The sequence below is a fragment of the Enoplosus armatus genome, chromosome 1 (genome assembly GCF_043641665.1).
Source record: "Enoplosus armatus isolate fEnoArm2 chromosome 1, fEnoArm2.hap1, whole genome shotgun sequence".
Taxonomy (NCBI): domain Eukaryota; kingdom Metazoa; phylum Chordata; class Actinopteri; order Centrarchiformes; family Enoplosidae; genus Enoplosus; species Enoplosus armatus.
In genome coordinates, this window is record NC_092180.1 from 25,394,587 (window position 1) to 25,417,593 (window position 23,007).

General features: G+C 43.1%; 1 protein-coding gene across 3 annotated transcripts; it reads left to right on the forward strand.

Moving 5' to 3' along the window:
* The first annotated feature begins 1,391 nt into the window (after positions 1-1,391).
* Positions 1,392-22,426, forward strand: eprs1 (glutamyl-prolyl-tRNA synthetase 1). 3 transcript variants are annotated; one of them, XM_070904783.1, is made up of 35 exons: positions 1,392-1,504; positions 3,187-3,271; positions 3,405-3,504; positions 3,582-3,738; positions 3,846-3,988; positions 4,304-4,398; positions 4,516-4,642; positions 4,760-4,952; positions 5,051-5,222; positions 5,333-5,566; positions 5,778-5,862; positions 6,203-6,262; positions 11,261-11,371; positions 11,925-12,061; positions 12,176-12,383; positions 12,474-12,586; positions 12,742-12,859; positions 13,404-13,577; positions 13,662-13,829; positions 14,112-14,339; positions 15,591-15,815; positions 15,966-16,196; positions 16,279-16,553; positions 18,072-18,123; positions 18,237-18,446; positions 18,597-18,669; positions 18,838-18,917; positions 19,089-19,190; positions 19,391-19,546; positions 19,839-20,036; positions 20,228-20,401; positions 20,599-20,759; positions 21,044-21,122; positions 21,216-21,280; positions 21,555-22,426. In XM_070904783.1, exons 1-35 carry the CDS (start codon positions 1,462-1,464, stop codon positions 21,703-21,705), a joined length of 4,983 nt encoding a protein of 1,660 aa, XP_070760884.1. In that variant the 5' UTR covers positions 1,392-1,461; the 3' UTR covers positions 21,706-22,426. The 3 variants fall into 3 exon arrangements, with proteins under 3 accessions (XP_070760884.1, XP_070760876.1, XP_070760892.1); XM_070904775.1 differs by having other exon boundaries at positions 3,846-3,982; XM_070904791.1 differs by lacking the exon at positions 14,112-14,339 and having other exon boundaries at positions 3,846-3,982.
* Positions 22,427-23,007: the final 581 nt, after the last annotated feature.

Genomic DNA, 23,007 nt, shown 5'->3' on the forward strand with positions numbered 1-23,007 from the left:
TAGAATGAATTGACACAATTTGGGTTTAAAACGCCCTCTCTCCATACCTTAACCTACAGCCAGAGGAGACGATGCAAGACTTCTATTTCATATTAGTGGAAGACTGTGGCAGTAACAGGATGGTATGAGAGCAGCGGTGTGACTTTTCACCGTCAGAACAACCTCACCAGAAGCAAAAGAAAAATCCAGTGACAAAACACTGAGGAGAAAAGGGAAGATATTGTAGATGTGGGTTTTATGATTAGATAAATATATAAACACCATGTCAACATTTGTTCTGATTAAGTGGTAAGCATTGAGCATTTACAGCCAAGGGTTGGCATTAATGTATGTACACACATATTTCCAACCTCTCGGAGAGCTTGAAAATGATTTAATATGACGTCTATGTAAATGTAATTGTAATTGTAAGTTGTAATTTTAAATGAATATGTTATTTGATGCTATTAATATAGTTATTATGCAGATTTTATTGTCTATTGTGATTCACTCCTCAGTACAACCACAGTAGCAAGAAGTCATCACGTTCCAGGTGAAACTGAAGAAGAGCACAGATTCCTCTTTCACAGAGTCTTTCACCTCTCCCTGCAGCAGTTTGTCCTGAGCTGACGGGAGAGCAGCAGTCTCCATCTCCTTGATGGAACAGATGATGCTCTCAGCACTGGCAGCTTCAGCTTCTGGTACTAGCGCTCTGCTCAACCTCCAAGTGCTCTGCTGGTTTTGCATCCCCTACAGAGAGTAGACTGCTGGTTTTCTGAATGCTAGCTAAAGTATTCAGCAGGTGGCTGAACAGAGATGGAAGGAGGGTTTCTACATCATCCTCTGCTCCTGGGCCCTCCAATGTGACCTTCAGGGACAGAGAGAGATCCAGATGATCCAGACCTGTGCACATCACTCTTGAGTTAGTCTCAACAGGAAGTTACTGTAGCTGACAGTGTATGGTTTAACATACAGTAAACATTTAAATAAAGGGTTGACTATTTCTCTACAGTCTGGTGATTTACTGCCATCACGTGTAATGTGCAGCAGCACTGTGCTGTACTTACCAGTTCAGCCACGAGGAGCTTTCTTGCCTCTGTCATCTGTTATTTTGCCAAACCTTTAAAAATGTTATCATTTTTGTCAACCTTCTGAAAGAAAGGAAAGAAGCACACATACAAGTAAATCAGTTAAGATGAGTGAGTATATCCATCTATCTATCTATCTATCTATCTATCTATCTATCGCCTCAGTCTGTCTGTCTGGTTGTTCATACTCCTGTACAGTTGGGGGCAGTATTGCATCAATAGGTTGTTGGTTAGCAGTCATAAACATAAAAGAAGTCGCATCCTCTCTCTTCACGCCGCCGTGCTCTCTGTACCTCTGGGGTTCCTATCGTGGAGAGTCTGTCTGCTGACTCCTGTTGGGTCTCTTAAACAGTGTAAAGGCCTCACCACCTGTGTGGAAGAAGGATTGCCCAGTATGGCGTTAAACCTCACCATCAGCACAAGCAACCCGCCTCTAGGTGAGTTGCAGCCCTGAGTAACTACTTCAATGAGACGTGTGCCCGCACCATGACAGCTGTCTAGCTAGCTGTTAGCAGCGTTACGTGTCACCCCAACAAAAGACGCCAATAGTAAAATTAAAAGACAGTATTAAAAGTTACTTTTTGTAACTATTATGTCTAATTTGTTTTTTGGAAACCAGCCGAATTGTATGACTGATGTTTGCAAATCGAAAAATAGAAATAGCAACGAACTAGCTATGTGGTTTCTTTGGGAAATAAGTAAAGTCTGTAACTTGACCCATATATGAATACAAATTTGGTATGACTGTATGTCCATATAAGTTCAAATGGGGCGTATGGAGTTAGCTAACGTGAACGTGGCTGGCCACCTAGCTAACGTTAGCTATCTTGTCGTCGTGGCACCAAAACATGTGGGCAGGGCGTTAAAATGTCCCTTTTATGACAGCTGCTAACGTCCACTCTACACTTCCACGCTTCAACTGTCACCGTGGGATGCCCAGAAACATCGCTTCATAATACGCTAACAGTCTTTATGAACTTGGAAATGACACATGGGGACTTCTATTAGCTAACCCAGGTTAGCTCAGTTGGCTGGGCAGACATATGCAACGGTGCATGCTGCTAAAATGTATCTATAACCTGACGTATTTTGTTGATATGTGATAGTTCATTGTTTCTTCCTCAAAATAGTCTGGAAGGGTTAACGTGTCAATGTTGTGTACCAAGATAAGCTAATCTATAGACTAGCCTTGACAGTGGCTAAACAGCGCCGTGGTGCGTTTATAGTGAATACAGCAGGCTGATGCAAGCAAGTGTGAGATGGGGAGTGCATATGAGTGCACATTTTTGCACTTTGATTTCCGTTTCATTTTATTAGGACCAGCCCTCTTCCTCTGCAGAGATCAACAAATTAAAAGTAAAAGCACCATCTCTGCAGCTCCTCCATCAGATCTTGATGCTAGACTGATGCAAGCCACACCTATGCAGGAGACAAACAGAAAGTCAGGAACACTGAGGGCAAGAGGAAAGAGATCATCACATCACATCATTGACACATGATCTCTTTTCCGAAATGCCAAACATTAACCTACATCAGGTGAATGTCATAAACTTAGACCCTGAGCTATACAACAGGTGTGTCTTTTTATTAAACTAATTTTTTATGATCTGTTCAAATGCGGCCTGCTAGGGTTTTGTAACTTTTTTTTAATTAAAGCTCCCAGAGTATTGTCTACACAGAAAGGATATTTTGGTTGTGCTTTGAGCAGATGCTACCAACTTCAAAGTCCATGGCATTACAAGCATTTTTATGCAAAGAAAACACTACTGACACGTTGAAAACCACTGCATTAAGCAAGCAGTACTTCCACAAAGAGCGAACAGCTGTTTGCGGGTTGAGCAGAGTAACTTGAAACACTGCAGTGTGCATGTTTTGACCAGTTCAACTGGTTCTCAAACCAAAATGTCCGCGAAGATCAGTCAGTCATCCAGCTCATGGTTGTTCTCAACTGAAGAAGCCTTTCGGATGAGAGGACAAAAGCAAGTACAGTTGCCCCTGGCTTAACACTTCTAGATTCTCTAACCAAAATTGACTGAAGCTTGTTCAGTCTGTTAATCCATGTTTACCCAGACTCGCAACAAACACTAGCAAATGCTGAATTTTCTCCTCTGTTCTGCAGGGGCGCTTCTGGCAGCAGAGCATGTGAAGGCCAGTGTGCAGGTATCAGTGGAGGAAGGCAAAGACACCCGGCTTCACGTCTCAGAGTAGGTGACATCATTATATTATTAGTCTTGTAGAGTATATGTAATGTATATGTGATGGATGTGCAATTTGTTGCTTAAATGTTTTCTTAATCACTCATTTATCTCAGCTCTGTGTTCTCTTTCCTCCCCTCAGTGCGATCCAGTTCAATGATGCCAACTCCATCAGTCGGTACTTTGCTCGGGTGGCTCCCGCTCTTGGCCTCTACGGCGCCAACATGATGGAGCAGACTGAGGTGTGTGTTAGAGATTTTTTATTTGTAACAGTTTGGTGTTCTTTTTCCTCATGTGAGATGCTGTGTGGTATCTGCAGGTTGACCACTGGTTGGAGTTCAGTGCTCGGCGTCTGTGTGGTCAGCCTGCTTTGACTGCGGCACTGGGTGAACTGGATAAGGCCCTTTCCCTGCGGACATTCCTGGTTGGACATGCCCTCACCCTGGCTGACATTTCTGTCTGGGCTTCCCTTAAAGGTCAGTACCATCCAGGATATACCATTGTCTTGGTCTGTTTTAGTGTGGAATTTCTGTAGTTAAACAGGTGAAATGCAGCGCTACAGTTTGTGGTTGTTTCTCTGCAGGTCACGGGGAATGGCCAAGCCAGGAAAAATCCTTCTCCCATGTCAGTCGCTGGTTCTCTTTCCTGAGCTCGCAGGTTCCCTTCACTGCTGTGGGCAACAAGTACGCCAGTAAGAAAGCTCCAATGAGCAAATCCAATGTAAGTGTAATTTCAGACATTAACAAGTGATTTGGGATTTAATGTTTATGACATTTGGAGAAAACGTTCATCAGTTAATGCCTGGTATACTGAATAAACAAAGACAAACAAAGTCCTGTATCAAAACTAAACTGATGATCACCATCTTGATAAAACCACACCTCAATCTTCGCAGATTCATTAGTTGCTTATCATGTTTGTGATCAGTTTATTGAAACTCACTCTTACTTTCACATCACTGGAACTTACTGCACAAAATAAGTATGAAACTAATACAGCTGTCCTGTTGTATTCCTGACTGTTTGTGTCTCTGATCAACAGTCGGATGAGAAGAAGCAGGACGTTGGCAAGTTTGTGGATTTGCCAGGAGCCGAGATGGGCAAGGTGGTGGTTCGATTCCCTCCTGAGGCCAGCGGGTAAGGCTTGATCGGGAGTTTAAGAGAAGTTCAGAATATACTTAGATTCCTAAGTGTGCATTAGGAGTTTAGTACCTTTTGTTAACAGGGACCAGTTTTCTGTCTCTCTGTGGCCAGATACCTCCATATTGGCCATGCCAAGGCTGCTCTGCTCAACCAGCACTACCAGGTCACATTTAAAGGCAAACTCATCATGCGCTTTGATGACACCAACCCAGAGAAGGAAAAGGAGGACTTTGAGAAGGTAAAACGTCCAGATCTCAGAACAAATGGAGAAACAGAACTGTCTCTTTCTCTCAGAGGAAAAGAAATGGCAAAGAAATTGGTGATCTTAATTCCACATGCCTCTATTTCTTCTCAGGTGATCCTGGAAGATGTTGCCATGCTCCAGATCCATCCAGACCAGTTCACCTACACTAGTGACCATTTTCCCACCATACTGCGATTTGCTGAACAGATGCTTGCTGAGGGCAAGGCCTACATCGACAGCACGCCCCCTGAGCAGATGAAGCTGGAGAGGGAGCAGCGCGCCGAGTCCAACTGCAGAAATAACAGTACGCCTGGGGAAGCATTACATGATTACCAGTCACAGGGAATGTTGAAGCTACAGTGCTACAAGCTACAACATGCAACTTGTCTCTCTCCTCTGCAGCGGTGGAGCAGAACATGAAGATGTGGTCGGAGATGAAAGCTGGGACAGAGTACGGCCAGACCTGCTGCATGAGGGCCAAGATTGACATGACCTCCAACAACGGCTGCATGAGAGACCCCACCCTCTTTCGCTGCAAGAGCACTCCCCACCCTCGCACCGGAAGCACCTACAAGTACTTGCCTTTGATAAGTCCAGGGAGGAGCAAAGTGGATTATTGGTTGTAATGATTTGACATATTTAAATATTCTACAAATGTTAGTGTGTCCCCCTCCTTTCTTGCAGAGTCTACCCAACATACGACTTTGCCTGTCCCATCGTGGACAGTTTGGAGGGTGTGACCCATGCTCTCAGGACCACTGAGTACCACGATCGCGACGAGCAGTTCTACTGGATAATCGACGCGCTGCGCCTCAGGAAGCCTTACATCTGGGAGTACGCCCGACTCAACCTCAACAACACAGTGCTGTCCAAGAGGAAGCTCACCTGGTTTGTCGACCAGGGATTCGTGGATGGATGGTAGGTTTGATTTATCAGGTGACTGATGCTTAGTAATGTGACAATCTGGAATGCACAAGGACTTTATTACTTCTGCTACTTCTCTGTGGTCTCTCACAAACTCCTCTTCCTCCCACACCTCCCTGTATCCCCCCTTACCTCTCTTTACCTTTTGACTTTTTTCCCTCTCTACCCCACGTTCTCTTTTCACTTTTCTTGTCCCTTCCTCCAGGGACGACCCTCGCTTCCCCACTGTCAGAGGAGTCCTGAGGAGAGGAATGACCGTTGAGGGTCTGAAACAGTTCATAGCAGCCCAGGTACATCTGTCATAGTTAGAGATGGGAAGGGACAAAAGCCCGGAAACCTCCTTTTAAAAGTTGATGATTGCAGATAAGGAATATGTGAGAGGGAACATTCTCAACTCTCTGCCAGACCAGAGAGAGTTTTTTTGTGTTTTTCATTTTCACATGGGCTTAAATTGTTTAGTATACTTTCAAGCATTGCATACAGGATGCCGCAGTCTGCACGAATAAGGTGTCAAAATATCAAAATGAAGGAGTTCACATTTTCAAATTTGTCAAACTACAGTTTCCATTGAGTGCAAAAGGCTTTTGTACCAGTTAAAAATGTGTTTCTCTTTTATCTGACTCCTTCCAGGGTGGATCGAGGTCAGTGGTGAACATGGAGTGGGACAAGATCTGGGCCTTCAATAAGAAGGTACATTTTCCTCCCTTATCATCTCACATCTAGGCCTGATTGTCTGAACCTAGCTGTATCACTTACATGGTGAGAAAAAATTTTCTGATATTGAAGTATGGTTTGCATTGTTGTAGCAGTAAAATATTTGTGTCTGTGTCAAGACTTAATATAGTCTTTCCTTTTTATGATCAGGGCCACTCAACTTTCAGCCAGTCTGCCTGAGAATCAGACTGTTGAACTGCAGACCATTCTCATACACTGACATTTGTATATGTGCTAGTTTTGAAGGATAAGGGCTACTTTTACGATAGTTTGACCTAGTTTGCATGCCAGAGAAAGTGGGGATATAATGAATGAATGAGACAAACCTTACAGGCTGAAGTCTGTAGTTGACAGAGGTTCAGAGGATTGCCTGTGGGTTCACTGCTGGCATGGCTTCTTTCTGCTTTGCTGTTCTCATTCTGTTGAACGCTTTCATTTGCTACCTGGTTTCCTGCCTCATTACCCCACACTCACCCCTCTGTATGACCCCCCCCCCCAATAACACCGAAAACCTCAAAAACCAAACCAACTCCTTCATTTCATGTCCCACATTAGTTTGTATTCATGTTGTTTTACCCATTTTCATTTGTCTGGACATCAGTGCTGCTTCCTCTGTGTGGTTTTTCCTTGCTGGCACTTGCTGCTTCATCCCCAAGTCAAGTAGAAGGTGTGAAGCTTAGAGATTCAAAATGTACATAAATAGAGAGTGGAGAAATGTTGAAGTGGTTAGACACAGCATACATGTCTAATGCTAGGGAAAGAAGAAATGAAGTTTGAATCATCCTTAGTTTGAATTTATACGAACGACAGGCTAGCCTTGCATCACTTCTGGTTGGTGGAGTTGAATACAGGTTCTAAGGATGCATCAGGGACAAAGTACAATTGAATGTATTGAATTGATGACAGTTGATGTCAGGTTGAGATTTAGAAACAAAGGGCTTCATATGCATGGTCAACTAACTGCTCCCTGCCTTCTTCAGACAGTTTCATGCCCCCAAAGTTCCTTCACGTCAACTCGACAATGTTTAAAGTTGCTGTAACAGCAGCTCATGTTTAAACCATTCTTCACAGTTGTTCGTTTTGGCTGGTCCAATATTTGGATAAAGCCTCTGAGTTCAGTGAACACATATGTAGTTATGGTTATGTTGTTCAGAATAATACAGGAGTAGCGAACCAAATGAAAAATAACAGTGTGTTTTCTCCACTGTGGTATCACTCAGTGGTTCCTAAACCCTGTTTCCAGTGCTGGCTCCAGAACTACATGCCTTAGTCTACTTAAGATGCTACTAGATGTTAATCTATGGTGTAAATCTTTACAGATTTCATTAGGCTTCTTAAGTGCAAGCTGCCGTGTATTTGTGACTCCCGAAACTGCTTTACTTTCTGTAAATCTTCAACTTTTGTGTACCTGTGTGGCTATTTAATGGACAGTTTGTTTACTGCTGCCACACACAAGTGTATTTGATTACATTTGATTGATTGATGATGATTTCTGATTTTGAATCTGGTGTCTCTGCATGAGGTGCTACTTAATAATAATGTTAATAACATTTCAAGACTTGAAAGGTCTACTGCTGGCACCTCTTATGTCAGATTTCACTACATTCCCATTTCAACAGAAAAAAGTACAGATTCTCAACGATCATTAGATGCCTAGAGTACAGAATTACATTTTTATAATTTATTTATCCAATTGATTTGTATTTTATTCATCCTTTTTCTGTATTTAGGCTTGGGCTTCCTTAGCCTGGTGGATAATGTTGCTGAAAAGGAAAAAAGCTGAATAACAGACAAGCATCCTAGATGGAGTTTAGCATGATGTTCCATACAAGAGTAAAAGTTGGGGCTTGGCTAGAGGTGGAAATATAAGAGACAAACAAAAAAAAACAGGAAGGTATAACCGTTGATTTGAGGACAATGCCGTGAGGAGAAATTATGTAAACAGTCCATTCTATGTAAATGTGTCTCTACCTCTTTCCTCTCTCTCTTCCTCCCTCCTTGTATCTGACATTAAACAGCATCTCACTCTTCTGTTTCCAAGCTGCCAATTAGCTGTCTGAAGGTACTCCTCCACCTCCTCCTCTTGCTCATTTTCACCCACTCCCTCCCTGCTTGCATCACGGGCTGGTTTATCTGAAAAATCCACCAACAGCACTTCACTATGTTACCAGCCAACCAAATAATGTTTGGTGACCTGTCAAAGAGCAAAAAAGTATTAAAAAAGCAAAAGGCGGTAGAGTTGTGTAACAGTAAGTAGGGCTGGGCGATATAGCTGAAAAATATATCTTCTATATCTTCTATCTTCTTCTATCTCTAAAATGTTTCATTTCAGTCTATCGATAATTATTGATCATTTTCAATGGCCTTTTTTCTAAGGTGTAATTTAACCACTTTATTTTCAACTTTACCACCTTACTCTGAATTTAACAATTTCCTCACCGTCTGCACTCATTTTCTCACTCCACGCTGTTTCTGTTGTTGTGTCACATGTCGATGGTGCAACCAAACAACACACCTGTTGAATGATTGGCTGCTTTGCGTGTCACTTGTCAAACACTCAATTATCAAGGGATATGATAGGCTATTTATGAGTCAGGGCGTATTCTTTATGTGGTTTTAAGGCGGTCTGCATTTAATGCAATTAAGTGGAACTATCAAACATTCTATTGAATAATTGTCTTATTGCTATTGATGAAGTGTCTGTCGCTGATACATATCACTATCGTTTTATCGCCCAGGCCTAGTAGTAGGCCAGAGAGCGTCTCTACCAGCTCCCAGGTGCTGTTTTAAAGCTGACTTCTGACCTGATTGATTGTGGAGGAAGCAGCAGAGGAGTAATTACAGGATTTAATGAAGTGGTTGGTAAACTAGTTATTTTGGGTTGGTTTCTGTACAATTAGTTAGTGAAAGCTCATCTTGTATCATGGCACCAAAATTAGTAATATGAGGAAACGATGGATTACTATGATGGTTACTGTCTTGCACGCCATGTTTGTTTTTGGGTTTTTTTAACTGTTTGTTGCTTTCATCACTTACTGTCCTCCATCCTCACTGATTTCAAGTGATTGTGAACAATATTGAAGTAAATGTAGAGAGCTGTTTTCTCCCCCTTCTGTCAAACTGTGCCCAAGGCTTCAGTGCCCAAAACACAAGAAACATTTTTGTGGGTTCAGTTTTCTATGGTCATATTTAAACTAGCAGAACTAATCCACAGGCTGTCATGGTAACTTGAAGATACAGGAAATGCTGTTTGCCTATACCCAGCACCAAACCAGTTATGGAAATAATTCGGACTACGACAGTGAAACTGCGTTGTCTCACTGTAAGTGGACAGGATGCTCTACTGTGCAGCCCTTCTGTGATTTGGGCTGATTTAAAATCAGGGAGTAAGATAGAATTGGTACATTTTCCAGAATGATTTTCCAAACGCAGCTTTTAGTCTCGACAAAACAGTTAGACAGTCCTTCATGAGAGAAAGTATTAATACAGCGTAAGTATTCTTACAAGGCATTCAGTGTTAAATCCTCCTCTCATCTATTCCCTTCCCTTCGTCCTTTAGTCCATTGCAGCTTTTTGAGTGAGCAGTTGAGACGTTTCCTCTTGATTTATGGACCATATTCCATTTAATGGAACATATGCATTCATTTATGTGAGGTTTCAGAAGTGCTGATAAGAACTCTAACATCTACTGCAACATCTGGTATAATTTAAGTTTGATGCTTTGAGATCTGTGAGACATGAATCATTTGATAAAGCAGATTATTTGTTTGTGAAATAGCATTCTAAAAATATTTGTTAGTTTGAAGAGTGGCTGGTTTTGTAGTGAGTCTGAGGAAACTGGCTCCATTCCATCATTGTTTGAACCTAGGGACAATTATTGTTCCCACTGAGGCCTGCATACTGAAAATGTCTACTTCTGTGGTACTATTACATTATATATCCACCAATGCTTCTTCGTGTTCTGCGTGATGGGTTTTTTGAATGGGTTTTTGGTTAGATGCTTAAAATAAGGTCTGTGGTTAACACAAGCTTAAGAGATTTTTAGGTTTTGTTCTAAGACATAAAAGACATCGGTAAATACCCCACTTGGATTTTGAACCTTTACTTGTCTTAATAAAGGCGGTTGCTAACAAGTGGCTAAATGAGACTACAGAGGTTGCAGGAGACATTAAACGTCTTCATGCCGAACACAGAAACCTATGTACTCGCTAGTCCGCCTTTACAGCCTCGTTGTGTTGGCCATGACCACTAGCTAGATCAGGTCACGCTAAGAAGAAAGGCTTTTGTAGAAGAGGTAAGCGTGCAAAATCAAATTACAAGTTTAGAGGTGGTGACGTTAAAGTCATGTGACTGTGGTGTAGTTTGTTTATAGCCTAACATTAGCTTTTTACTTCTGACAAAGTGGATTATCTTACTGAATGAAATGTGTAAGTATTTCTTTTGTTTGCCACAGAGCTTATTTTCCATGGGAAAATCCCATTGGCTTTTTGTCAAGGGAAGCAGGGCGATGCTAACTTCCTGGTTGGCCTACAAATATGTCATCCCTGCAGCACTCCATTGCCCCTGCTGGGATAATGTTGATGTGTTTCTGCTTTGTTAGTTTGCAAATCATTCAGTTATCATTTGGGCTCCTGAACACTTAAACTGGCTGGTAAAATAGTGAAAGTGGATTGTGGCTGAAGACAAGCTAGTTTCCCTCGTCTGCATACAACCAGGTTCACTCATGAAATCAGTTTTTCTTTCGACACTGACTATTTTCATTTGTCACTCACTGAGCTGGGGTATTTTTCTATCAATTTTTGATTTGGTTTGTTTTCAAAGAAAATTGTTTTTTGATTAAAGTTGTATCATTTCTGCTTTGTCCTTTCATTACTCAGCATTTTGTATGTGGAGATTGTTTTAAAGCTCTGGCCTGTTTCTTTTACTGACCTGTTTGTGTCTGTGTGTCTCTTTATCTCTGTGTGTATGTGTTAGGTTATTGACCCGGTAGCTCCCAGGTACACAGCTCTGTCCAGCTCCTATGTGGTTCCTGTTTCCGTTCCAGGGGCTACAGAGGAGACCAAGGAAGTGGCTAAACACCCTAAGGTTAGCAGTCTCTTTCACACACAATGGAGGGTGGGAAGGGTCTCAGAGGACAAGACGCGTGCGTGCAATTGTGATTAATATGTGACTCTAACACACAGGCGTGTGTGAGTACATGTGTCTGTGTGCGCATCCTGCGACAGTACGTGACTCTAAACCCAGGCTTCAGCTGCCAGCAGCAAGTGAACACTGTTGACAGAGGAACGTTGAGGAAAATGTTTTAGATAAACTAAAACTCTTCTCAACATTTCAGCATGCTTTTATCTAAAGGGTTTACCAGGCCCCCGCCTCTCTAGCTGAGTTGAGTTTACCAGACTCTGTTTGCGATTGCAGACACGTTTGTGTTAGGGTGTAAAAATAACCCCCCTGGCATTTCAGGAAGCAGCTCAGTGACCTGTTTGTGTCTACACATGATTCAGTTCAATGAATCTTAGTGACAAACCACACTGCGCTGTAGTGTTGGAGCTCTTAGATGTCATTGTAATTTCACTCATTGGTACCACAGTTGTGTGTTCGTTCACAAACAAGTGCTGAAGTAATTTCTATGTCCATCCAGAACGCAGAGGTGGGCATGAAGAACGTTTGGTATGGACCTCGAGTTCTGGTTGAAGGAGCCGATGCTGAGACTTTCTCAGAGGGAGAGATGGTCACCTTCATCAACTGGGGCAACCTCATCATCACAAAGATCAATAAGTATGGAGGATCATGGCTCTGCTAATCCATATTGTTGTTCAGAGTCACATGGTGTCATGCTAAAGTAACGTTCTTTTCCCCCTGTGAATGTTCTCGCCCTTTCTCACTTCTCAGAGGGGCTGATGGTAAGGTTGTGTCCATGGAGGCTCGCCTGAACCTGGAGAACAAGGACTACAAGAAGACAACAAAGATCACGTGGCTGGCTGACACAAACAGCGCCCCCCTGCTGCCCACCATCTGCATCACCTACCAGCCACTCATCTCCAAAGCTGTCATCGCCAAAGACGACGACTTCAAAGAGTTCATTAATAAAAACAGCAAGGTCTGTTCTGCAATGTGTGTTCGTAATCTCACGGTGTGCGGGACATTTGCTGTGGACATTTTTATATCTTGTCGACTGTCTCTTTCTCAGTTGGAGGAGAAGATGCTTGGAGATCCCTGTCTGAAGAACGTGAAGAAAGGTGACATCATCCAGCTCCAGAGACGGGGCTTCTACATCTGTGACCAGCCCTATGAGCCCGTCAGGTGAGGGAAAAGACCTATTTGTTTGTTTGAACCACTCCAGTTCAATGAGATCACCAAACACGTACTTGAATCTGCCCAGTGCTATCACAGTTTTCTGCTGTCTATCTATGTTTGTTGTCCCACTGTCTGCGTCTAACTGTGGTTAACATCTACAGTCCTAACAGCTGTAAGGAGAGTCCCTGTGTCCTGCTCTACATTCCTGATGGACACGTCAAGGAGATGCCGACTGCTGGATCCAAGGACAAGAGCAAGAGCCAGGCCTCCAGAAACACAGTGAGCGCTTTCGAAGATAACCCCCATCCAAAAGTTTAAATTATATGCCAATGACATTGATCCTTAATTTTATCTGAAAATCAGACAGCAGCACTTGTTTAGCTGCTGGCCAGTGCTTTGCCCTTCACTTCTAGTAAGCTTCTTAATCATTTAGACACTAATGCACTCTGATGTTTTGTTTCTTAGCATTAGCTGAGCAAAATTGCTGATCTTGACCGATCTAGTCTTAATTTGAGAGGATTTTCAGGTGAATAATGGAGACTAGGTTCAGGCTTGGAGTGAGTGCAGAGAGTGGATAAACAAAACATAAAATGTTCAAACTGAAACAACAATGTAAGACAAGTTAGCTGAGCCTGAGATTGTGATGACTAACTGGTCTAACGAGTAATGCAGAGTCTTTACTCACAACAGGGAAGGTGTTTCAAAGAAGGGTTAGGGTTAAGAGGAACCTGCAATTGTCTCTTTGACGTCTGGGATAAACTGGTACCTGTCGATTTCTTGGTCTTCTTGTTCGCCTCTAAATCTGCCTTACTTCTCGTCTTAGCCTGCCACCCCTGCCAAGGCTGCCTCAACCTCTGCCCCAGCGCCTGCCTCAACCTCATCCGGTGACTTCTTCTCAAGCATTGTAGCACAAGGTGAAGCTGTCCGCCAGCTAAAGGCTGCCAAGGCTCCTAAAGACGAAGTGGACAAGGCCGTTCAGAAGCTGCTCTCTCTAAAGGTAATTATAAAAGCAAGGAAATGAAATAAAGACTCTTAATTATTCAAATGATTTGCAAACCCGTCCCTTTTTCTCTCTCTGCAGGCAGAGTTTAAGAAGCAGACGGGCATGGACTACAAGCCAGGCATGGCTCCTCCCACCTCTGCTCCAGCCCCACCCACCACATCAGCAGACTCCACCTCCTGTCCGTTCACCCGCGTTGCCCAGCAGGGGGAGCTGGTCAGGAAACTGAAGGCGGAGCAGGCACCTAAGGTACCTGGACATTTGTCCAATTACTAACCATGGCCACATCTGTTTGTCCAGTCACTGTTCATGTCCCAAGCCATCTGTCCATTCATTGATGTTGTACTGAGTGATTTTTCCGGTCATTTCTCGTGTCCTCATCCGTTGTCCAGTGAATTCTCGTGTCCAAAGTCGTCTGTCTAGTTGCTCGTGTCCCAAATGTCCAGTCATCATGTCCCCACGTCATTTGCATGCCAGTCAAGTTTATCCTTAACTACTCGCAACAATAAGCTGGTTTGTTGATGGAACCAGGACCAGATCGATGTAGCAGTGAAGCAGCTCCTCGCTCTCAAGGCGGAGTTTAAAAAGCTGACCGGTCAGGATTACAAACCAGGGATGGCCCCTCCCACTCCCGCCTCCTCTGCTCCTTTTCCTGCGACCACCTCCCACTCTTCCTCCTCCTCTCCTTTGGGCCTGTATGAGCGCGTTTCACAACAGGGGGAGGTTGTGAGGAAACTGAAGTCTGAAAAAGCCCCCAAGGTATTCTGATGCAACATTGCAGACAATAAGCATGTAGTGGTAAAAAAAAGAAATGCATAAAAACCAGTGCTTATAAAAGCCGTAAGTATTATTGTGAATATCAGGGTAATACAAACTAATACGAACTCATACAAACACCATTCAAAAAATGAATCAACTGCACATTTCTTAGATGACCAAGATGCAAATAATAAAACCAAATGTACAGTGATGAGGTCACCAGACTACAGATAAATATTGATACATTTTGGGGGCAACTAGCAAATCTACCTGCCTCATGAGTTTACTGTTTAACTTCAGTGACTTTTTTAAATGTCCGCACTGTATGTGGCTATACAAGAAGAGTAGTGAGATGTCTTTAAAGGTCCTGAAAACATCTCAATCTGTATCTTACTGAGAGTGATGGGATCCTAAATGATGATAGTGTTTTTCTGCCAAAGTTAGGACAGTTTTGGTTGTTTCACATGAGAGATTACTGTATTTCCTTTTTCCTCTGTGCTTTTCTCATTGCCTTGAGGTGGGCGGAGCTCATTTGGAGAAAGGTGAATTCACATACTTCTGTGCACCAATAAAGATTTAGAAACATTTGAATCAGAAACTGATGACTGTTGGTGGGTTGTTTGGTCACTGCCAGTCGGATCTGATCAAATCACGCCCACACAGACATGAAGCAGATTAGCTTCAATTCTTAATAGGAAATAGACACTTTTTTTTACTTTGACTGATGCTTAATTAGTCATGAATATTAATGTTTGAAGCCAATTTTTCAGGGGAAGAATACTGGTCTACTTTACCTACAACAACCAGCCAGACTCCTAAAACCAAAAACATTCCCCGTTTCTTAGGTCAAAATGACTTTTGACTTTCTGATCCCGCTAGCCACTGTGGCTGCTGCAGGAAAATATATATTTTTTCTTTTTTAGAGAGAGAGGTAGGAATAATTTCAGGTTCATTGCCTTGCGTCTGATCTAGGGAAGCCTCTACTGCCATTCCAAGCTGCCTCAAAGTAACATAGTGAAGGCGCCTACAGCAGGGGGCGTTTCTGGTCTTATCTTATGTGCTGAATTTAAGAATTGTACTATAGGAACATGCAGAAGACATGTCTTGGTAGAATATATAAAATGTGTTTTAGAGTGGGTAAACTAATAACATTAATTATGTACATGTGCTTTTACAACAGTGTTTTCCCTTTTCAGGATTATAAAAACTGCTATGAAGTGAGTCACAGTATCCCTGTCCCTGTGTACCCAGGACCAGGTTGACGCAGCAGTGAAACAGCTGCTTGCCCTGAAGGCAGAGTACAAACAGGCCACAGGCCAGGAGTATAAGCCTGGAGCTGCCCCAGTTCAGAAGGCTCCAACTCCTACCCCAGTCCAGAACAGCCCCAGCCCTGCCCCTGCTGCCACCGGCCTCTATGAGAAGGTCGCTGAGCAAGGAGAAGTGGTCAGGAAACTGAAGGTTGAAAAGGCCTCCAAGGTGAGGCTATAACTTCAGTAACATGGCTGTTAATGCCCATCCATCTACTGCCAGTGTTTCCCCTCCTATCAGAGTCCTATTGTTGAACCTTCCTGCAGCTGTTGCTGCCGCCATGACTAAACAGTTCTCTTCTTGCTGGCTCTTCATCAGGATCAGGTAGATGCTGCAGTGAAGCAGCTGTTGGCTCTAAAGGCAGAGTATAAACAGCAGACTGGAAAGGATTACAAACCAGGATTACAAGCCCCAGGTAGCCCTGCCCAGACCCAGTCAAGCCCTTCCTCGACCCAGTCCAGCTCTTCCCCTCAGACCCAGAAACTGTTCTCACAGGTGGCCCAACAGGGAGAGCTTGTGAGAAAGTTAAAGTCCGAGAAAGCCGCCAAGGTAAGGAACCAGTCACAGAGTGGAATTAATCCAGCTAGTACTGGAGAGGAAAGTGCAACAACTGTCCTTCCATTCATTTCAGGACCAGGTGGATGAAGCCGTGAAGACTCTCCTGGACCTGAAGACCCAGTACAAGACGCTTACTGGAGAGGAATACAAACCAGTGGCTGCGGCCGGAGCCACCGGAGGAGAGGACAAAAACCGCAAGGAGAGGGAGAACAAGTCTGAGAAACAGGGCGGAGGAGGAGCAGCAGGAGGAGGGAAGAAGGGTAAAGGAGACAAAGCCAGCCAGGGCAAGGAGGCCTCAGGAGGAGCAGGAGGCTCAGGAGAAGGTCAAGGACCTAAGAAACAAACACGGTGAGAGACTGGAAACAGATGAAGGGAGAGAGGTGAAGAAGTAAAGACTCCATAATGAGTTCTTGTCCGATTTCAGATAAAATGAAAACCCTTTATTACAATAAATACTGCAAACATCATTATAAGCATATTGAGGAACAAAATTTTTATTTTACTTTTTGCATCTGAAGTCAACTTTTCTACTTTGAACTCTTTCTTTCAGTCTCTCTCTGTAAGCGCAGATTTAACCTCTCACATCTCGAGTTTCAAAACATCCTCATCAGTAGAGACTGGGGGAAATATTTCTCCCTCATCCCCCATGTGGAGCGAGGCTCTGCAGGCTGTTGAACAGATGGCGAGATGACATGAAAATGATTTGCCTGAAATTGACTGGTAGCAGAGTCAAAATGTCTGAGCCAATAAAAAGCCGTATACTGAACTGTCTTCTTGGAATTCTGTTTTGAGTACATTATAGTCAGTTGAACGAGATGCTTTGTTTTGTCTGGAGGTGTTGAATTGTTACCACAAAACACATAACATACAGTAGACTGTCAGTTGATGGATAGTTTAATTCAAACCATACAATGCCATGAGATGTATATTTTAGCCTTTAAACAAATACTGGAGCATTGTGGGGGACGGAGACACATACTTGGATTTGTTACTCGGACACTGAAGATGGATCATCTGTAAGCGCGACCCTCTGCTGCTGTAGCTTAACGACTGAAGAGGGTTTTTTGTATTCAGATTTGGTGAGTTTTAAATGGTTGGTGTGTTTTTCATCTGCTTGATCGGTGCTTGTGGTCTGCTGTCAACCTCAAGGATGGAACTCTTTGATAGTGCTGCACTACTAATATATATGTATGTAAGTACAGAAATTTGGCACATCAGCGTCCTTTAACCCTTTCATTCTGAAGACCTGCTGAAGTTGAAAATGGCCAAGGATTTCATATAAGATGCAAAAAGTACAATAAAAACTTCTGTTCCTCAGTTAAAGACTAATAATCGTGATCATAATATTGCCCCAATAATGGGGATTGTGCTTTTGCCTTCATGGTGCAGCTCTATCTCTGTTTTGTCAGTTAGCAGTAAGAAGCTTCATGGCAACTGATGTGAGCTTTGAGTCGCATGGTTGGCTGGACTGGGAATGGCTGTGTGTTTTTGTTACAATTGTTTGAATGCATTCGGGAGTAATCTTGTACCTGCACCCAGACTAACTATCATCAGGCGTGGCCTGACACGTCAGTGTTTGTGTTGTGGTGATTTCCCAGATCACGGTGTTCGGGCAGTGCTTCATCACCACTGCCTTTATAATTTGACAAATGGTTCTTTCAGCGAGAAGATAATAAAACTATTTGAGTAGAGAATACTCTAATACAGTAAAACAGTTGGTTCTATTTATTGTTCCAAAACAATAGATAAGAACTTGTGATTAACAAAATAAAATACCATAACGCACATTTACATTTTAAGTAAAAGGTATTGTATCCTAGTGCGATGTAAACCATGAGCTTAACTTAGTTGTTTGTCTCCTGACAGGTTGGGTTTGGAGGCCAAGAAAGAGGAGAACCTGGCTGACTGGTACTCTCAGGTGAGTTACATAGACAGTGGTCCCTTTTACTCCAACTAAACCTTTGTCGACTTGCAAAAAGACATTTCCTTTGAAAATTGTTCTTTCAATGCAATGTTGCTCTTCCCCTTCAGGTCATCACTAAAGCAGAGATGATTGAGTACTATGATGTCAGCGGCTGCTATGTGCTACGGCCCTGGTCCTTCTCCATCTGGGAGGCCATTAAAGACTTCTTTGACCGGGAGATTAAGAAACTGGGTGTGGAGAACTGCTACTTCCCCATGTTCGTCTCTCAGGCCGCGCTGGAGAAGGAAAAGTCCCACATTGAAGACTTTGCTCCTGAGGTAAAGGGACATTTTTTTTATGACACCCTCCCATGGATGAGGATGAATTGCCGAACTGAGGGAAAAAAACAATGAAAATCGCAGCAGTATACTCAAGATAATGAATTCAGCACAACAGTATGACTGCACAATGTCAATAATCATTTTCAGGTTGCCTGGGTAACACGGTCAGGAAAGACTGATCTGGCAGAGCCCATTGCTGTCAGACCCACCAGTGAGACAGGTGTGAACCCTCTGACTTTAAGACCAAACTCTTTACATCAATGCAAACACGCATACAATGAGCATATACAATATCTAAATAGCTTTTTAAACATGTGTCTTGTTTGTAATGTGGTGATTGGTGTTGTCGTGTTTTGTTCTGAACCTGTGGTCTGTTGTTTTGCTCCAGTCATGTATCCTGCCTACGCTAAATGGGTCCAGTCCCACAGAGACCTGCCAATCAAACTCAACCAGTGGTGTAATGTCGTGGTCAGTATCCTCCAACAGTCACATCCACAATCCCCATTCCACATGTCTTACTTGTGCATCTTTACTTCGTAATTACAAACTTGTTGAAGAAAACTGTTACACAGAAGACTGACCACCCTGAGGTCTATTTCTCTCTTCTCACCTTCTCGTCTCCCCCACTCCTCTCTTCAGAGATGGGAGTTCAAACACCCCCAGCCCTTCCTGAGGACAAGAGAGTTCCTGTGGCAGGAGGGACATACGGCCTTTGCCACCAAAGAAGAGGCAGCTGAGGAGGTAACAGCCCTGGCAGCGCTGCCTTACAGCTACCACCAGCAGTTTCCCATCCATTAGGCTTAATGAAATACACAAGAGCTGTTTTTGAGATGCATAATGTGCCGTACATTTGCAGTACCAGAATTAGTGTTTTTGTTTTAACTATGCTCCATTGTACAAAACAGTAAGTCTTTGTGTGCTTACACGTTACGTATTTGTAGGTGCTTCAGATCCTGGATCTGTACGCCAGGGTGTATGAGGAGCTGATGGCGATCCCCGTGGTGAAGGGGAGGAAGACGGAGAAGGAGAAGTTTGCAGGAGGAGATTACACCACCACTGTGGAGGCATTCATCTCTGCCAGCGGCCGAGCCATTCAGGTACTGTGGTACACTGGATCACTTCACTTGATCCTCTCGCACATTCACACCGAGCCAGCAGAATATTAAGTTTAATTCCTAAATCTCAACAGTGGATCAGATGAAACTTTGATCACTAATGATGAGTCAGTGAGTCATAATAATTATTATCCTCTTTTTCACACTTAATTCTCACACACTCTGACAGTGATTGATTTGAGGTGGTATTTTAGAACAACGTGAACATCACACTGTTGAAAGAACAGAACCCATGAAGTCCTCTTGCCCTTGGCATTGCTTTGTGCTTCCTCAGGGTGCTACGTCCCACCATCTTGGTCAGAACTTCTCCAGGATGTTTGAGATCACGTTTGAGGATCCGAAGAGGCCCGGTGAGAAACAGCTGGCTTTCCAGAACTCCTGGGGAATCACAACCAGGACCATCGGTGTTCTCACCATGGTCCACGGAGACAACATGGGACTCGTACTGCCACCCAGGGTGGCCTGCCTCCAGGTAGACGCCCACATTGTCACACAGAGACATGGAATCACAGTAGATATACTTGGACTTGGATTTAACTTGTTTAAAGTAATGTATAATGATTTACTCATTAAGCACAAGACTCCTGACCTCTGATAAACACTTGATACATGCAGGGGGGGGGGAAAAATTATCCATTAAATAGTTCAAATTTCTTTTTCCAGGTTGTCGTCATTCCATGTGGCATCACTGCCTCCCTGCCAGAGCAGGAGAAGGAGGCCGTGATGACCCAGTGCTCTAAATACCTGAGCAGGCTGCTGGACGCTGGCATCAGGGTGAAGACTGACGTCCGAGACAACTACTCCCCAGGGTGGAAGTTCAACCACTGGGAACTCAAGGTCAGAAATAAAATGATAATAACAGTGGTAGTTAATGAAGTGCTTTACCTGAAGGCATAAATTCAACAATAAGAAACAATGGGGGGAAAAAAGAGCCAAGATTGTTTTGAAGGCCTTGATAATGACATTAGCTGTTTCTCTCTCTATTTGTTGTTTCTACGTCTGTGTCTGTGTCTGTGTCTGTGTCTCTCTCCCAGGGAGTTCCTATCCGTCTGGAAGTGGGTCCTAAAGATATGCATCAGCGTCAGTGTGTTGCAGTGAGAAGAGACTCGGGCGCAAAGGTCACAATTCCAGACGCTGAGGTGGAGAAGAGGCTGGTTGCCATGTTGGAGGACATCCAGAACAGCCTGTTCAAGAAGTAAGATGCAGGGCTGCCCACCAGGGTCAAATGAATGATGACGTTGCTCCATAATTGCTGAATGTGTAAATAAGCATACTGTTTGCTAACACGTTTGCCATATAAACAAAACAAATCTGTTATTGCAGGTTTAAAATCATCCCAACCCGCGGGATGCAACACTGTGTTAGAAATGATGTACACAGATCCTGCTGTCAATGAGAATACAGAGTTATGGCAAAATGAAGAGATGGTGTCCATAAACATACAGGAAGATGAAAGTGTGTTTTGTGTGTGATTATCAGAGCTTCAGATGACCTGAAGAGTAACATGGTGGCTGTAGACACGATGGAACAGTTCCAGAAAGAGTTGGACCAGGGCAAGGTGAGTGACACAAGCCACACTCTGCACTAAACGTTTCACTGTCAGTCCTCACCTGTATTAATTGTTGATAATACATTTTGTCTTGCTTGATAGATTGTCCAGATCCCGTTCTGTGGAGGAATTGAGTGCGAGGATTGGATCAAGAAAACCACTGCCAAGTACGTCCAACATGTCAACTGTCTGACATGATAGTTAGTGTTTTGCTCAACCTTTAAGGAGCAAAAGTCTATCAAGACACATAATTATCTGTATAGATGACAAAATATCCATCAAATATACATATGCAATCGCATTACAATTGTAATTTGTCCCATTCAAATCATATTTTGTGAAAATAAAAAATATTAAATATTAGTTATTCCTGCCCTATTCCACCTCATTTTGCTTTAATTTCAACCAGGAAAGACAGTTTTGTGCTTTGTTCTCCTGTAGGGACCAGGACCTGGAGCCTGGAGCTCCATCCATGGGAGCAAAGAGCCTCTGTATCCCCTTCTCCCCCCTGAAGACGCTGCAGCCTGGTCAGATGTGTGTCAGCGGCAAGGAGCCTGCCCAGTACTACACCCTGTTTGGACGCAGCTACTAAAGACCTGCTCCGCTGGAGCACAAGGAGGAACATCGTAGTCGAAAAGGGCTTTCCTACCTTCACTCATTCATTTCTTCTCTGCTCTCTTGTGGGTGTCTAGGGTGATAGGGGTATGGAGGTGACTGGACTCTGGGCTTTAGAATGGTAATATGTTTGTTTGTTTGTTTGTTTGTTTTAAACGTATGTTAACATTGTTATAATGCATCTGAAAGAAGTTGGAGGTGAGAGAAACTGTTTCCATTATGAGAGAAAGTGCTTGTAGCGCCTTTTCTCTCCTACATACATGGCTGATTTGTAATAATATAAGTATCACCAGAAACCAGGCAGGTATTAAAGGTTTCCTGTGTCCTAGTTTTTAGTTTCTGTCAACATTTATGAATTGAGTAGGTTTGGGCCTTTTTGAAATCTGGGAAAAATCTCCCAAAAACAAGTACGGGCAACAAGTACTCTTTGCCTGCCAGCAGTCCCATCACAGCCACATGATCTCAGGAACTGTGCAGGTACTCAGGCTTGTTTGGGGCGTTATTCTCACAGCTTTATGTACAGTATGGTTAGCAGCTTAACACAAATTACTCCGATCCACCAGAGACAAATGACGTAAAGCTGTGATGAACTGTATAATGCTAATAGTCAGTGTCATAGCCTTCTGTCACTTCTCCCTCATTAAAGAATACCATACTCTACAACTTGTCTATAATAAAGCAATTTCCATGGCAAACTGGCCTGTGTTGTTGTAGCATTATACTGAACATTGTGAGCTTCACAAAGATGAGATATTACAGTGTTATTGTACTTAATAAACTGGTAACAGTGTATGTGTAGTGGAATATGCAGGGTTATAACGGTACATTATGCATTGTACTGTAAGCTTCCATGGTTACATAATACTGAGCCTTGAATAGCCAACAGATAAAAACCTGCACTTCCTGTCTCTGATTTCAAAATAAAATTGTTGGCATGTGTGGAGGGGGTGACATGCGCGAAAAAGATGGGCGGGGGGGGGGTAAAAGAGATTTAAGTCCTACTTAACTGCTAAAGTTTTTCAGGGTGGGTGTTGAACCTTACGAATAATGCCAAACCAATGGGTCAAAAGTGTTTGCTTTGCCAGACTCACTCTTGTTTACTCTTTTTTTTTAGTTTATAGATGAAGTGCTTTTATACCACAGCACTTCACAACATCTTTAATGATGTGGGATATGTGTTTAAGTCACTACAGTAGGAACAATTGTATCACTGCTAAGAGTTAAACTTTTTCATGGTGGCAGACTGAATAAATTTCTCTGTATTTATGTTGTTTTAGGT